Source organism: Mustela putorius, unplaced genomic scaffold, assembly GCF_011764305.1.
Source record: "Mustela putorius furo isolate JIRA1106 unplaced genomic scaffold, ASM1176430v1.1 tig00003854_pilon_pilon_pilon, whole genome shotgun sequence".
Taxonomy (NCBI): Eukaryota; Metazoa; Chordata; class Mammalia; order Carnivora; family Mustelidae; genus Mustela; species Mustela putorius.
In genome coordinates, this window is record NW_025422006.1 from 2,372,189 (window position 1) to 2,389,078 (window position 16,890).

Consider the following 16,890-nt stretch of genomic DNA (forward strand, 5'->3'; position numbering starts at 1 on the left):
TTAAAAATGGATTCAATTATATTCATAAATACCTTTGTACATCTCTAATAAGGATACTCTTCTTATAAGCAGAATTAGCAGTTCAAAGGATACGGACATTTCAAAGGCCCCTGATACCAGAAGTTCTCTTAAAAGGGTCACTGATTTAAGTTCTAATAGCAGTGGAAAAATGTCAATTTCATCATATTCCTGACAACACTAAACACTATAATTTTTCTAAATCTTCATCACATTGATAGAAATCAATCTCACCGTTTTAATTTGGAATGCCTCTATTTTCTTTTTTTTTTCCCATTTATTTATTTTCAGCATAACAGCATCATTATTTTTTCACCACACCCAGTGCTCCATGCAATCCGTGCCCTCTATAATACCCACCACCTGGTACCCCGACCTCCCACCCCCCCGCCACTTCAAACCCCTCAGATTGTTTTTCAGAGTTCATAGTCTCTCATGATTCACCTCTTCTTCCAATTTACCCCAACCCCCTTCTCTCTAACTCCCCATGTCTTCCATGCTTTTTGTTATGTTCCACAAATAAGTGAAACCATATGATAATTGACTCTCTCTGCTTGACTTATTTCACTCAGCATAATCTCTTCCAGTCCCGTCCATGTTGCCACAAAAGTTGGGTATTCCTCCTTTCTGATGGAGGCATAATACTCCATAGTGTATATGGACCACATCTTCCTTATCCATTCATCCGTTGAAGGGCATCTTGGTTCTTTCCACAGTTTGGCAACCATGGCCATTGCTGCTATAAACATTGGGGTACAGGGTATTGAATCCGTGCCCAAAATAATGGCAGAGGCAAGGTGAAGATGAAAACAGTGTGTACTAAAAGTACTCAAGGAATGTGGAGCATCAACCAAGATGCTGGCCAATGATGAGGAGGGAATAATAACCATATTCACATGGGACTAAAAATGATGCCTGATAGTCTGATGTTTGAAAAGTAGCAGCAGCAAGGTCCAGATCTGTGTGTCCCAGATCTGGACCATGGAGGAATAGGGAAAAAGAGGATTTTTTTAAAAATTATGTTTTAACTGAGGTGAAGAGTAAAGAATAGAAGTATATGAGGGCATTAGTATAAAGTAAGATTACAAAATTACTCATTTTAGAATTCAAGTAGCAGAAGAAAGGTTTTGCAATATTTTCTTAGCTCCCTTTATGAGTATTAAATTAAAATAAATCATTATTTCTGTCGTCTTTTTTTTTAATACAGACATAATTTTAAGTACAAATCCTTCCTTTGAATATTTTTGCCATGCTGCTAATTGAAAAGAATAAAGAAACACAGTATACCAAGAGCTGTGTTTTTATAAAATGAAAAGGTGACACACGAGAACTTTTGTAGGGATGGCATTTTGGATTTAGATTCAATAAGGCAATTGAACATATCAATTTTTTCAAATAAATGAAGATGAAATTAATATTACAGTATTAAATGCAGCTAGGAAATAGCCATATTAAAATAGGTGCCACTAACTAAAGACCATACTACTTTCCTTTCATTTTCTACAAACTAAACTAGTGAAAAATACTTTTTGAAAATGCCATCCTTTGGGGCACTTGGGTGGCTTAGCTGGTTAAGTGACTGTCTTCGGCTCAGGTCATGATCCCAGGCTCCTGGGATTGATGCCCGTATTGGGCTCCTCTCTCAGTGGGGAACCTGCTTCTCCCTTTCCCTCTGCTGCTCTGCTTGTGCTCTCTCTCTATCAAATAAATAAACAAAATCTTAAAAAAAAAAAAAAGCCATCCTGAAAGTCTCCTTCATTATTAATTCATATATTAATTCTATACACATATTAGAATTAATATTACACATATTAATTCACATATTAATTCTACCAATTCACATATTAAAATAATGTTAAATCCAAAGAACTATGTAAAAAACTAAAAATGCTGAAAAGTAAAAGGAAATAACTCAAAGCTGCAATAATGCAGAATGTTATAAATATAGTATATTCACTTTTAGAATTACGTTTCAAAGAATGCTCAACATCACTAGGCATCAGGGAACTACAACTCAAAATCACAATGAGATACCACCCCAGTCTATGAGAAAGCACATTAACACATGTAATAAAGAATAAATAAAGGGGTAATTATGAAAAATAAGGAATTCTCTAAAAAAAGAAGCATACCCTAATAATGCCTCTGATACTCCTGAAAATAATTTAATAATATTCTTGTATAAATAAGTAGACTACAATTTATTGTGTAACTGCTTAACAGGAATACTTTCTGGGTAATTTTAATTATCCAGATTACTGATTACTGAATAACACCACAGTGTTGCACCCTCTTTTTAAAAAACTCTTAAAATAACCAAAATAAGGCCTATGTTAGTAGAATTTTACATGAAAAAAGCAACCTGTAATTAGAAAATTATGCAATATCTCAATATTTGAATAGTTCATAAATATACATGAAATTACAGTATTGACATTTCTACCAATTCACCTATTATGAAAATTTTAGAAATTGTGATCAGTATGAAATTTAAATACAGTATGTACTTATCACACTGTTCTCTAATTGTCAGTTGCGATCCACCTCCTCTGTAAACTCTACTAAGGCAATTACTATATCCCATATCCACAATGACCAGCAGAGCACCTCACATTTAAAAGAACTCAGCTTTTGTATATAAAAGCCACATCATTTCAGGGGAAAAACCCAAAAATCTAGAAGTAATTCAGATCTTCTCAAAGATGTCTTATTTCTAGACTGCCCTTTAAGTGTTCATTCACTGGTTTAAAAAGTCTGACTCCTGAAGTGAAGGAATCCACTTTGGATATTGGAATTTGAAATGTCCTTTTATTTCCCCCTAGAAAATGGTCTTAATCAAACAAATGTTCATATATTCATGTTCATATTAACAGCTGAGAAAATATAAAAGTATAAGAATTAAGATGCTTATTAAAAAATCAACTGAAGATAATGAAATTTCACTTTAGATTGTTCCCTTTACTTCAGGTAAGTTGAATTTTATTTTCTAGAACTTTCTGTAGAGTCTACCAAAAAAGATCTCTAGGATATATAATATACAGTAAGGCTGGATCTAAGGATGACAGAAATTAAATGGCTTGTTCAGAATAACAAAAAATAATTTTAAGGTTTTCATGATTTTGTGATGACTAGTGACTATGGTTACTAGTCTAATGACGAGTGTTTCTGGTCATGAAAATATCTGCATATAATTAACAATAAATCAAGATTTATTCAACAATAAACCCATGAATAAGTCATGTTACACTAATTTCTGCCTTTTCCATAAACAATTTTGCAATGTAGCCCCTGATGGAAATAAAATAATTATTTTCTTTATCTCTTCATATGCTATGACTTGCGCCAAAAGGTAACAGAAGATAATGCAACTGAAGTGTACCCGCACAAACAAAAACAAATACATAAGTGAGAGAGCAGAGATAGCACAGGAGTAGGAACAGAGGAAGATCTGATCTCACATCTGCTACTATCGAGCTATTTGATCACAGATAAGTTACTTAACCTCTTTGGACCTTAATTTTTCTCATTGTGAAATGAAGATACTATTCTTAAGTTGAAAGGATCACTTCCCAAACTGTTCTAAAAATCACTTTCTAAGATATCAATAGATAAATTTGGGGGGTGGAAGGTCAGGGAATAAAAGACAAAAAGGTTTAATAAGTTTTGGACACACTGTATACTAATAAGAAAGTGATGCTCTCAACATAGACTTATGGCCAAGATGCACAGTGTGGTTGGCAGACTCGAAGATACCTTCCAATGTTCTCTAACTTTGACACTCATGCTCCTTTGTAATCCCCTCCCCTTAACTGTGGGCTGAATTTATTGCCTCATTTATAATGAACAGAATATGGCAAAAGTGGTGAGATACTACTCCTCAGATTAGATTATAAAAAAACCATGGCTCCCACCATGGTGTCTGCTCTCAGCTGCCATGCTGTGAGGCAGCCCTGCAGAAAGGCCCCCGTAGGTAAGATGGGAAGCAGAAGTAGGAAGATGGGAAGCAGATTGGAGGCCTGTCCATAGCCATGTGAGTGGATGTAAATCTTCCCCAAGTCAAGTCCTCAGATGAGATGGCAAAGCCTGGAAGACAACTTGACTGCAGTCTTGCGAGAGACCCTGAGCCAAAACCACCCAGCTAAACTGCTCCCAAATTTCTAATTCCTAAACTAGGTGACAAGAAATGTTTGGTTTTGGCTGTTAAGTTTTAGGGTGATAGGTTACATAGAAATAGATAACTAGGGACGCCTGGGTGGCTCAGTTGGTTAAGCAGCTGCCTTTGGCTCAGGTCATGATCCCAGCGTCCTGGGATCGAGTCCCACACCGGGCTCCTTGCTCCGCAGGGAGCCTGCTTCTCCCTCTGACTCTGCCTTCCACTCTGTCTGCCTATGCTCGCTCTCACTCGCTCTCGCTCGCTCTCTCTCTGACAAATAAATAAATAAAATCTTAAAAAAAAAAAAAAAAGAAATAGATAACTAATATACCCCAAATGCCTGGATTTTCTCTTTCCAGTTTCTAAGTCACAACAAGATACAGAAGTCTATACTAACAAGCTTAGGAGAAGAAAGAAAGCTTACCACTTTAACTGGACTTGTTAAGAACTAAGCTTTTCCTGGTCTTGCTTAAAATACATAGGCTAGGCATGACTGTGTGAATTTTAGCAGATAGAGACTCTGTCTTGTTAACAAACACAGTCCAGTCAACATCTAGACTCTGGACAATGAGAGTAATTATTTCACCCTGAGATGACTAAAAAAGGAGACTGGTAGAAAAGTTTAATGACCCTTTCTTTATTGTGTAACTAAAGCACCTCTACCATGAAAGAGTCCCATAATCAAATCAATAGGAGAAATACTGCATAATTATCATCCATTTACAGATGTTCAATGCACATTACATGTTAAAGACTCCAAAAGGTTTGTCAGTAAAAAGAGCTATTTATTTAACTCAGCATTTCTCTAACAACTGAAGACTAAACCTTTTTTCTTATAAACAGTCCCTAAATTTTGTGTGAAGTGAATCTTAGAGAATCTCTAAAGACTTTTTCTTTCCTTTCTTTTTTTTTAAATAGGCTCCATGCTGGGCTGCAGTGCAGGACTTGAACTACTGACCCTGAGATCAAGATCTGAGCTGAGATCAAGAGTTGGATACTTAACCGACTGAGCCACCCAAGTGTCCCTAAAACCTTTATTTTCTAAATAAAATGTTCTAGGATTATATGCTATTTAAAAAGCTTCTGACAGGGGCGCCTGGGTGGCTCAGTTGGTTGGACGACTGCCTTCAGCTCAGGTCATGATCCTGGAGTCCAGGGATCGAGTCCCGCATCGGGCTCCCAGCTCCATGGGGAGTCCGCTTCTCTCTCTGACCTTCTCCTCGTTCATGCTCTCTCTCACTGTCTCTCTCTCAAGTAAAAAAAAAAAAAAAAAAAAAAAAAAAAAAAAGCTTCTGACATCTTACCTTGCCAAGTTGCTGTAGAAATTTCAAGTGTCTCTCTTCAAATTGTGTAGGGTCTCGGTCTTCAAAAGCACCAGAAAACCCCAGGGCACCTATTCTCATATTTGGTAACATGTCATTTTCTGTTAGTAGTTCATAATCTGGAGAAATAAAGTATATTGCTACCATAAGCTGGCAAATCACATTTTTTGAGTTAAAATGATATATATTCAAACTAACCAAAATAATCAGAATGAGTCAGAAATACTACATACAAATTGACAGAGGACAACTCTAATAGTTTAAGCTATATTAATGACAGTCTTTTTTTATTACCCATAACCTAACAGGCTTTTAAAAAAGACTTTTGCAAAGGATAAATAATTTCCAACATGGGCAGTTTTGGTATTTATGATATTATTTTGACTTTTTTGATGAGAATGGCAAGTAGTATTGGAATAGGAAATACCTATGGGTCAGACATATAAATTTTATATTTATATTTTATAATGTATAATGTTTATAATATACATTCAGCTATGTATTTTACAGGACTGAATAAACAAAAACAAACCTACTTCATGTTTAGAAAACCACTCAATTATAAAATATACGAGCAGTTTAAAAATTGATTTTAAAAAGTCAAATAAGCCAAACAGACTTCTGGAGTACAGTATTCATTAACTGATAATTAATTAATTAACTAAAACAGGATTTTTAAAGAACTCTCTATTAAAAATGGAGAGACTGTTTAACCAAGAGGAGTAGAATATGTATAAAATAGGAAAAGTCATACAAACATAAGAAACTAAGAAGATCTAAAAGACACTATGCTGTACACCTGAAACTAATAGAAAACTGTATGTTAACTAACTGAAATTAAAATAAAAACTTAAAGAAAAAAGACATCAAGGAACTTCCTGCAAGAGATTACAAAATTAGTAAAGATTTGTTAAATACAATAAAGATAGAAAGATAGCTGGAATTTCAGTAACACTATTTCATCAATACGTACCTGGAGTAAACAAACTATTAAGATCTCGTATGATGGCTCTGAAAGAAGGTCTGAAATCTGGTTCATAATCCATACAATTATTAATAAGATTTGCTAATTCTGTCCACTTTGGTGCAGGAAGCTGGTGCCTATCTTCGTAAAACTGTAGCTTCTATAATCAAAGAAACAGATAAGAATAAATTGTAGAATGTGATATCAAGCTTCTTCTTTAATGACAGGCTAGAAAGATACCAAGTCATGTGAATGAAAATCAAGGATCACAGAGTAATTCCAACATCACAGTCAATAAAAACTTACTCTTTGAGAATCCAAAGCACTCAGAGGTTTATCTCCTCCACTGCAGATTTCCCACAAAGTGGTACCAAAACTCCATTTGTCTGTCGCCAAATTTAGATTTTTAGGATTTTCAGTGCATTCAGGTGGTACCCATGGTATTCTCTCCTGAAGAACTTTTAAATGATAGGAACAAAGTATGGTAAAATAGTTCCCACAAGTAAACAATTCTTTTATATGCAGATAATTTTCAAACTCATTTGAATAATCAGGTCTTTTTTGTTTGGGGTTGTGTGTTGTGTGCCTCATACAAGCAGGTGTATACACTTGGGAGCTGGAAGGGACCTTGGAGGGCATTGAATTTAATATCTCAGATTAAACAATGATAAAACTGAGACCCATAAAGACTAAATAATTTTCCCAAAGACACAAAATTTGTTAGTAGCATGGAGAGAATTAGAATCTTACACAACAAATCCTGGATCAACTAAACTTTCTTCCATTAAGTCACCATGTCTCAACTCATGTCCACGTCTCAACTCGTGTCCTACTCTCTCTACCCCAAATCTTTTCCATATAATTTGTCCTAAACTGCCTTTGGATTTTTTTTTTTTTTAATTTCTTTACAATGCCTAAGTAGTAAAGGTAATGCTAACATCATTCTGAGCTGTTCTAATGACTAAACAGCAGTGGCAATTCTAACTTGTACATGAGAAAAGAAGGACCAACAGACAGATGAATGACTGAATTATACCAAGATACTATGAGTACAGAACTGACATAGGTAGTTTCTACTAAGATCAAGGAATTTCCCCATAAAGTTGCTACAGTCTTTGACCCCATCAGAAAAACGCTATTCAAGGAAGGAGGGAGCAATTTTAAATTCACCTTCTGGTAGTCTGGCATGGATGCATAGATAAAGCAAATAAAATAATATGCAAGAATGAAGGATAATCTGTTGTATGTTTTCATATATTTTGCCAAAGCAATATGAATATCTTTGCTGTATAATTAAGAGATTAAAGAGTACATGTTCCTTTCTCTTTAACCACATGAATAAATTTTCTCTTTCTTCATTTTCACTCCGAAGAGTAAAATTTTCCTGAATATATGTTTTAAGATCTTATAACATCTTCTGCTGTATTATCTGTCTTCACCATCAGATAAGCTATCAAGTTTCAATACTGTTGGTTCAATAGGATACATCAATGCACAAAAGTTTATCAATTTAGAGTCCATGTCTAGAACATGCAATTAGAGAAATTAACTAAGATGATGAGATATAATTATAACATTATTAGTACCAAAAAACCTTTCAACTATGTGACTGAAATTTTTCCTTTAATAGTGTTAAATAGAAGGCTAATAAACCCAAAAGAAAGATGTTTTCTGGGATGCCTGGGTGGCTCAGTTGGTTGGACGACTGCCTTCGGCTCAGGTCATGATCCCGGAGTCCCAGGATCGAATCCCACATCAGGCTCCCAGCTCCATGGGGAGTCTGCTTCTCCCTCTGACCTTCTCCTCGCTCATGCTCTCTCTCACTGTCTCTCTCTCTCAAATAAATAAATAAAATCTTTAAAAAAAAAAAAAAAAAAGATGTTTTCTAAGTTTTTAGAAGTCAGAATTAGCTGGATAATTAAATAAGACCTCAAAGTAGATAATATATCTTCTCAAATTTTTACTTAGTGACTGAAGAAAGAAAAATTTACATAATTTACTTGTGGCTCAAAGAATGTATTAGAAAACGTCACATTAAAAAACAGATAAAATCTGAACTTCCATTCAAGTAGGGATTAAAACTGTTTTAAAAAATCATCTTGCAGTCCATAATAACATGCTTATAAGAAAGAAGAAATGGAGAGAGACTAGAATGTAACTATAACTTAATTTGGATTGCTAAAAATGGTGGTTAAGTTTTCTGATTAATCAAGAACACGTCAATAACAGAGCTTGAGAAAAAAATCAACAATATGCTTTTTATACTACTCTCCAAGTAAAGATGTGGGATCACTAGTGTTGTGTACCTGAAACTAATGTAACGTTGTGGGTCAACCACATTCAAATTTAAAAAAATTAAAAAGAAGTTAAATGCGTTTCCTGTAGAACTTACTGTCCTTTGGCAAAACTGTAATGCTAATGCCAGGGTCACTGAGTTTGATGAAAGGAGGGTTTCCTGTCTTCCTGTCTTCTTCTCTGATAAGCAGAATGTTTTTGGCACACACATTCCCATGAACAAGTGCTTTTTCTTCCTATTAAAGTTAAATGCACAGACATTCAAATATCAATCTACAAATACTTGAAAACTTGTCCCAACATGGATTCAAAGAAAAAAATAGGACAGTATTAACTAGTAAACATTTCTTTGGAAGCATGCTTTGAAACAAAGGTTTATGGCAGTGCTGAGCTTTCTGTTTTACTGTTCAAATGAAACAACAATCTACACCCATAATGAAAAGAATATATTAAAACTACTCAGTGCCACTTCACATTCTAAACCTGAGATTTTAAACAGTATGTCTTTCTAAAAAGTAAGTAAATATTGTTTCTGTTCAGCGGCCAGACACAGGTGCACTCTGAGGAGTCTGACCACCATTCTGCTTCTATGGCAACACCGCTTTCTCACTGGATATAATGTCCAATTGCCCACAAATACCCTAAGAAGACATTTTCTGCAGGGATTTTCTGCTATCCATAACTAGCACAACAGGTTTCTGCATATTTTTGCATATTTTTCTGCATATTTTAAATTCTCTAAACCCAAGTGACATAAATTGTTCATCAGCAATATTAAGAGATTGATAAAATGACAACACTCTTCCAAAAACATGATTTTATATAAATAAATATATGCTTAAAATAATCTTTTATCTATTTTCAGTGTCTCAGCATTTATTTAATATATTTCTTGGTCCTGAGTCAAGAACCTTTGTACATTGCTTCATAAGACAGAACAGTAAGTTTTTGATAGACTATTATACTTATTACTTACTAGAAAATGCATGGCCCATGCCAACTGTTTAGCCACTTCAAGTTTCCATAATATATTTATAGAATTTTTATTCTTTTTCAGATATGTATCTAATGATCCAAATTTTACAAACTCTTGAACCAGAATATCTGCATTAAAATATAAAAATAAAAGGCTCAAGTACACTTACATAAAAACATATATAATTTTTAAATTTATAAATATACGATTATATGTGGGTACTATAGGTAAAGAGATTAAATTATGCAAAATTCATTAAAGTAAAGAAAGCTTAACAACTGTACACCATTGTATTTTGGGGTTTAGTTTATTCACAACAGCAAGATGGCAAAATCTAAACAATTACATATGTTATATAATTATCTATAACATATAATATATATTATATACTGTCATTATTATGTTACTATATATTTTTATATTTACATATATATTACTCCAGCATACCTCTATGTAGTAGTACTAAGTTATAGCTGCTTTTTTTTAAACAAATGAAAATTTCTCACCAAGTTAACTTCTCTTCCATGAAACTACAGTAGTGTCCCCTGCTTATCCGTGGTTTTGCTCTCCACAGTTTCAGCTACTCGTAGTCAACAGGTTCAGAAGTAGATGATCCTCTTTCCAACTTACCGTCAGAAGGTAGTAGCCTAATGCTGTGTCACACTGCCCACCCATGTCCTTCACCTCATTGCATCTCAGCCCACAGGCATTTTATCGTCTCACATCATTACCAAGACCAAGAAGTGTGAGTACAATACAAATACGATATTTTGAAAGAGAGAAACCACATCAACTTTTATTACAGTAGACTACTATAACTGTTCTATTTTATTATTACTTATTGTTGTCATCTCTTAATTGTGCCTAATGTATAAACTCAGCTTTATCACAGGTATGTATGTATAGGAAAAAACTTAGTGTTTATAAGGTTGGGTACTATCCTCAGTTTCAGGCATCCATTGGGGGTCTTAGAACAATATGCTGCAGGGCGCCTGGGTGGCTCAGTGGGTTTATGCCTCTGCCTTCGGCTCAAGTCATGATCCCGGGGTCCTGGGATCGAGCCCCACATCAGGCTCTCTGCTCAGCAGGGAGCCTGCTTCCCTTCCTCTCTCTCTGCCTGCCTCTCTGCCTACTTGTGATCTCTGCCTGTCAAATAAATAAATAAATAAAATCTTTAAAAAAAAAAAATACGCTGCAGACAAAGAGGACTACTGTATTTAGACATCAAAACTTCCTGAGATTCTTCTACACATAAAAATTTACAACAATGTCTATTTTTGCAGGCATTAAGGAGAATTTGAGTTTGATCTCTATTCATCCTTTTAATTTATGCTGCCAAAAAGCAAAAATTAGTTTTGTACTGCTTTATCTTTAGAAGTATATTTTAAATATACTATTAAGATATATTTTGCTTCTAAAAAGTCCTCACTGCCTTTTAAAACAGATAAAAATCCCCAGCCCTGTTAGTACTGACCAAGTTTCTTAAAGCCAAGACTGTTTCTACATTAAGACATGTTATTTAATAATAAAACTGGGTGTAGGGTTTATTTATAGTCATCTAGTACTAATTTGTAATGCAATAAGCTCAGGTTCTCAATTTCAAATCTAAATTTATTGAGATTATTTTACTGTTGCTAATGCTTAATAAACAGTAAGTTATATAAATGAGAAAAAAAAGATTCGGGTTTTTTAATTATAAAAATGGAAATTAAAATAATAAAATTAAAATTAAATTTAAAAAAATTCAAGCAAAAAATTCGACCGCGGCATCACAAAATATATATTTTTAAAGAAATTCTGACAGACTTTCACATTGTAATCCATGTTAATTCGTGGCCCAGTAAGTTAAGTGCCTATACTTCACCATGCCTATGTTTCACATTTGTTTTTTTGTTTGTTTGTTTTTTAATTAATTAATTTTTTTATTTCCAGTGTTCTAGAATTCATTGTTTATGTACCACACCCAGTGCTCCATGCAATATGTGTCCTCCATAATACCCACCACCAGGCTCACATTTGTTTTAAAATGAATGATCTTGGGGCACCTGGGTGGCTCAGTCATTTAAGCATCTGCTTTGGGCTCCGGTCATGACCCCAGAGTCAAAGGATCAAGTTCTGCACCAGGCTCCCCGCCCAGCGGGGAGTCTGCTTCTCATTCTCCCTCTGCCCCTCACCCTGCTTATATGTTCTTTCTATCATATAAATAGATAAAATCTTTTAAAAAAATGAACTAAAGTGCATGATCTTGGGGCATAGGGTGACTCAGCTGGTCAAGCCTCTGACTGGATTTTAGCTCAGGTCATGACCTCAGAGTTGTATGATTGAGCCCTGTGTTGAGCCCAGAGTTTAGGCTCTGTGCTAGGCGTGGAGCCTGTCTGGGATTGTCTGCCCCCTCTCCCTTGGCCCCTCCTTCCCCCAGATAAAAATAAAAATAAAAATAAAAAGCATAATCTTACCTCAAATTTTGATTTTCCTTGGTCTAATATTAAAATCACTTAGTTCTCACTTGGTGTGTAACAACTTTGTTGTTAATGACAAAAGTTAGTAACTTTGGACCTCATTGGGTAACTAAAACAAATTTAATGAATGCTTTGCTGGGCCAAGGTTAATTTAGAGAATAATCCATATACTAATAATTAAGAACTGACCACAGGTAAATTTATGGCAAGTGTCAAAAAAAGAAAGAAAAGAAAAAAAACAATAAATATCTAAGAGTTACAACAAACAAAAGCTTAATAAAACTTTTTTATGTGGCATTTAAGATCTATTTTACAGATACAACTGATTGTTGTAAGTCTCATTATTTTATGTATCATAAAAGAAAAACATAATTGAATTATGACATGCCATCGACTATATCACACTTCCCAATTTCAGGTATTTTTAAATGTGAAAAAAGTACATCACAGAATCAATAAAATAAACCTAAAAGCAAGCATAAGAACTGGAATTACTTGCTCTGAAACACTGTTTTCAAACTTTAAAAAAATTTTTATTTTTTCTTCCCTTAAATGGAAAATTATGAGAAATATCAATCAATAAAAAAGATAAATACAGAACTACTCTAGCTGGGAATAAGTGAGCTGACTGTAGTTAATTTACTTTCACTTCATCAACCCCGAGATAACTGAAATATCTCCACAGAACAGATTTGAAAATCACTGCCTTTGAAATGATTATCAGTTTTCAAAGATATATGAAAAAATATTGCATAAGTATGGATGCATATTTAATCTATATTATGAAGGAAAATGGAGAATTACATACACAATTTTCTAAATATAAAGTTCATGAGTTTTTATGAACAGTCTAAATTTAGACCTAGAATAAACTGAATATCCAGTCATTTTAGTCAGTTCCATTAAAAATTCAGTCTATCATTTATTTTATGTCTTTTTCAATAATTCCAAAGAAACTTATACTGAAATAGCCAGTTATTCCAGTGATACCAAACCAGCCAAAATTCGTATTGCTATGGTTACCAGGAAAGGTTGTAAGACATTTGTTTACTCTAACACTCTACTATTTGGGCATTTTAACATAAGGTATGTTAACTGTCTACTGCATTTTAATTTCATTAAATGGTTTCTTTTTTTAGAAGACATAACTGAACAGTTTTTTATTTCAACAATATTTAACTCTTCTTAAATTATGGTTTATAGTGATACTTAGTTATGATCCTGAAATTAAATTTTCTCTATAAACAAAAATAGATGCTCTGAGAAGGCATAACATTACCATAAGGAAGTCTGTAGTTTTACTTACTCTCCTCCCCACAGACACACACTCCATAATTTAAAACTAGATGCTTGTGAGAAAGCTGGCTCATCATGCTTGCTGCTTCAAAGAAAGACTAAGGAAAAGAAAAACATACAAAAATGCAAAAGAATTACTTTGTCTATAAATGTTCAAAGGTCAGAAAGATACTGTCTGCTGTATGAGAAATGCACTCTCTCCTATTCCCAGCAGGACTACAGATAAGGCTGTGTTGGTTCCCTTATATGGACCTGTGACTGCTATCAATCCCGATGCTAGAGTTCATTCTGAGAAAACCCCTGAGTAAGCCTGGAATAAGAAACAGCAAAGAGAGAGCGTGCAATAGTGGCACAGGGCCACATAAATGCTGCGAGATCAACAGCCTTGGACCCTCAGCACCTGGGAGAGAGCACAGAGGCAGACACCAGAGACCGTGATAAGGGACTCAAGTAAATGGATGAGAGCTTCAAATAACTCCCCAAGGGATTAAAAATGTTCTCTGTGCAGATAAACTATGACAATTAAGTCAGGAGACCAGCATGGTATGACTATCACTCTAATTCAACCAACCTTTGACTAGAACTTCTGGGACAGTTGAGGAAGATCGAAATCACCAACACTGTGGTATTCTGGATTAGAAAAACACTCACTCAGATGTTTCATGTCACCTTCCACTAATATCATTTAAGACATTTTAAGTGTCTTAAGTGTTTGTATGTCATGTTTTTGATGCCCTGCTATTTTAAGGATCCTGGCAACTAACGACTGGCTTGCTGCTGGCTAGCATCTCTGGATGATGTCCAGAGCCATCAATATTTCATCTAGAGTGTCCCTTAGTACAGTGCCTGTCAAAATTTTTAAAAAATAAGCTGTGAAGGAAAACTATGGGACCCATAAAACATTGGAGAGCCAAGTTTGAAAGCTCCTGCCTTAATACATGCAGAGATGTACTAATACCCATAATACAATGTTAAGAGTAATTAATTTGGAAATAAGTTATTATCAAAAAAATTCTTAGGGAAGCCTTGGTGGCTCAGTCAGTTAAGCTTCTGCCTTCAGCTCAGGTCATGATCCCAGGGTCCTGGGATTGAGCCTCACATCGCATGGGGCTCCCTGCTCAGTGGGGAGCCTGCTTCTCCCTCTGCCTGCTGCTCTCCCACTTGTGCTCACTCACTCTCTGACAAATAAATATAATCTTAAAAAAGCATCCTCAGAAAGGTCCTTAAAATAATATAATTTCAAAAATTACACTTTTGAAGAGATCCATGCATGAATGTGTTCTGTCAATATGAGAGCGTATGTTTAAATATCAGAAACTACACAAGCTACACAAAGAGTATACATACCTCGGAATAGTTTCTGTGAGCTTTATCCAGAACTTTTAAAAGAACTTCTGTTTCATGTAGTTGACCATAATCTCCTACTTCTCTCCTTATACCTTTAAAAATTTTTGTAAAAGTGCCTTGGCCAAGGCTTTCATTCTTCAAAAGAAAAAAGGGGGCCAAAAAAAGAATGAAGTAAGATATAGGAATTAGGAAACATGTTTAATGACAAGAGTTTTTAAAAATCCATGAGCAAATATTAATTGTATTCTGTAATAAAAGAACAGGAGGATTAAATGAATAAAGTACATTTTGGTTCTACAATGTTCTTAAACCCCCTGAAATTAGCTATTATTATCACTTTATTTTCACAGTGTCAGTGTTTACCTACACTTACTTACATACAAATATTTCTGTCTGCCTCTCGTAACAGAGAAGGCAGTACAGAATGGTCTATGGAGGCAGAAGGTGGATTGTTCCTCATCACCACTTCCTAGCTGTGTGACCTCGGACAGGCTAATGTATCTCTGGGATGCAGCTATCCCGGTCTCCTCCTCTGAGGAATGGGAAGAATCGTTTTTCCATAGTGTTATTATGAACAATAAATGAATGAACACATGAAAGCACTGAGTACAGTCCATGACATATAGTAAATGCTCGATAAGGGTTGGTCATTACTACTATTACTAGAACTTCTTGCATGTCCTTACAAAACTATTGTTGAAAGCCTGAGCGCTAAAGTAGGGCCACCCCTGTTCAAACTGAAGATCTACTGTTACTAGTTTTGTGACATTAAGTCATGTAGCAACTCTTTGTTTGCTGTCACACACATGGGGATCCCTATCTTTATAATTCTGTATAATTCTATCTACTGTTTCTTTATGGGACTCAGACATCAGTTGGTCTTTCTCATTTTCCCTCTCCGTGTCCCTGAAGCTCTATTTCATAATTTCCATTTCTTCCTCCCTATCTGCTGTTAACTGAATAATTTTCAGGTCTATTTTGTAATTCACTAATTCTCCCTTCAATCATGAGTAATCTGTTTTCTAACTTGTCTGTTTTGTTTTAATGTCAATGAGCGTATTTTTTCATTTCTATACTTTTCTTTCTCCAAATCATTCTGGTTTTTTTGATAATGTCTTAATTCTTTTCCATGTTTTTAACTCCATTTATTTCTTTAAACATGTACATGTATTTTATTATGTCAATCTGAAAAGTCTGTTATATGAAGTTCTTGGAGGTCTAACTTTGATGTTTGTTGGTCTGCTGACTCTTTCTTAATCCTGAGTTACTTCCATGTATGTTTTAAAATTTTTGACTGAACACTCATGTTTAGAGTAGTTTATTTGAGGGGATCGTGGATGGCAAAGGTCAAGAGTAAGTTCGTTCAAAAAGATTTTGTATTTGCTTCTTCCAAGCATCACAGGGTACTACTAGGAGAATACTTCCTTTTATTTTAATTTATTGGCTTAGGGTTTCTCAGATTATGCAGATGGTATAAAGAAATCTAAATTGAAAAGCTTATGGATACAAATTCTCAGAAGATACTTTTTCCCTAAGAGCCCAACTAAAACACACAACACTCCTTTTTTTCTTTTTCTAGTGGGTGAATTTTTCATAATCCATGAGAATGTATTTACTTGACGGTCCTGGCTTTATTCAGAGATGGTCTCACTTTTAACTCCTGGTCTTATGTAGGTCTTAAGGCTTGGCGCTTCTTTGTGTTGCTTTTAGATCTTAATTCCCTTGATTAGTGAAACTAATCCCCACCCCCTAACATGTTCCGAAGCCCAAACATCAGTTCTAAGTACACTCTGTCTTCAGTTCCTTAACTATTTTTAATCCCTTGCATTTCCCTTACTTTCTTGAGAACTTGAGAATTAAGACACAGGTCTTTTGTAGATGAAGATTTTTAATTTTTAAATTAAGATTCACAAAGGAATATTTTTAAATTCTTAAAAAGAGAATAAAATTCCTTTCTTAAAATAATTAGTTTAGGGGCGCCTGGGTGGCTCAGTGGTTTAAGCCTCTGCCTTCGGCTCAGGTCATGATCCCAGGGGCCTGGGATCGAGACCCGCATCGGG

General features: G+C 34.8%; 1 protein-coding gene across 2 annotated transcripts in view; it reads right to left on the minus strand.

Annotated features, from left to right (window-relative positions):
* JAK2 (Janus kinase 2) overlaps positions 1-16,890 on the minus strand; it is a 136,128-nt gene that overhangs the window by 16,287 nt on the left and 102,951 nt on the right. For both annotated transcript variants that reach the window (XR_006601953.1, XM_004766178.2), the window contains exons 13-19: positions 14,831-14,965; positions 13,494-13,581; positions 9,729-9,856; positions 8,850-8,988; positions 6,764-6,915; positions 6,467-6,617; positions 5,476-5,612 (exon numbers count right to left, since the gene is read on the minus strand). Coding sequence is in view for 1 of the 2 variants with exons in the window: in XM_004766178.2 (XP_004766235.1) it covers positions 5,476-5,612; positions 6,467-6,617; positions 6,764-6,915; positions 8,850-8,988; positions 9,729-9,856; positions 13,494-13,581; positions 14,831-14,965 (930 nt within the window). In the remaining variant the exon portion in view is untranslated. The remainder of the gene's footprint in view (positions 1-5,475; positions 5,613-6,466; positions 6,618-6,763; positions 6,916-8,849; positions 8,989-9,728; positions 9,857-13,493; positions 13,582-14,830; positions 14,966-16,890) is intronic.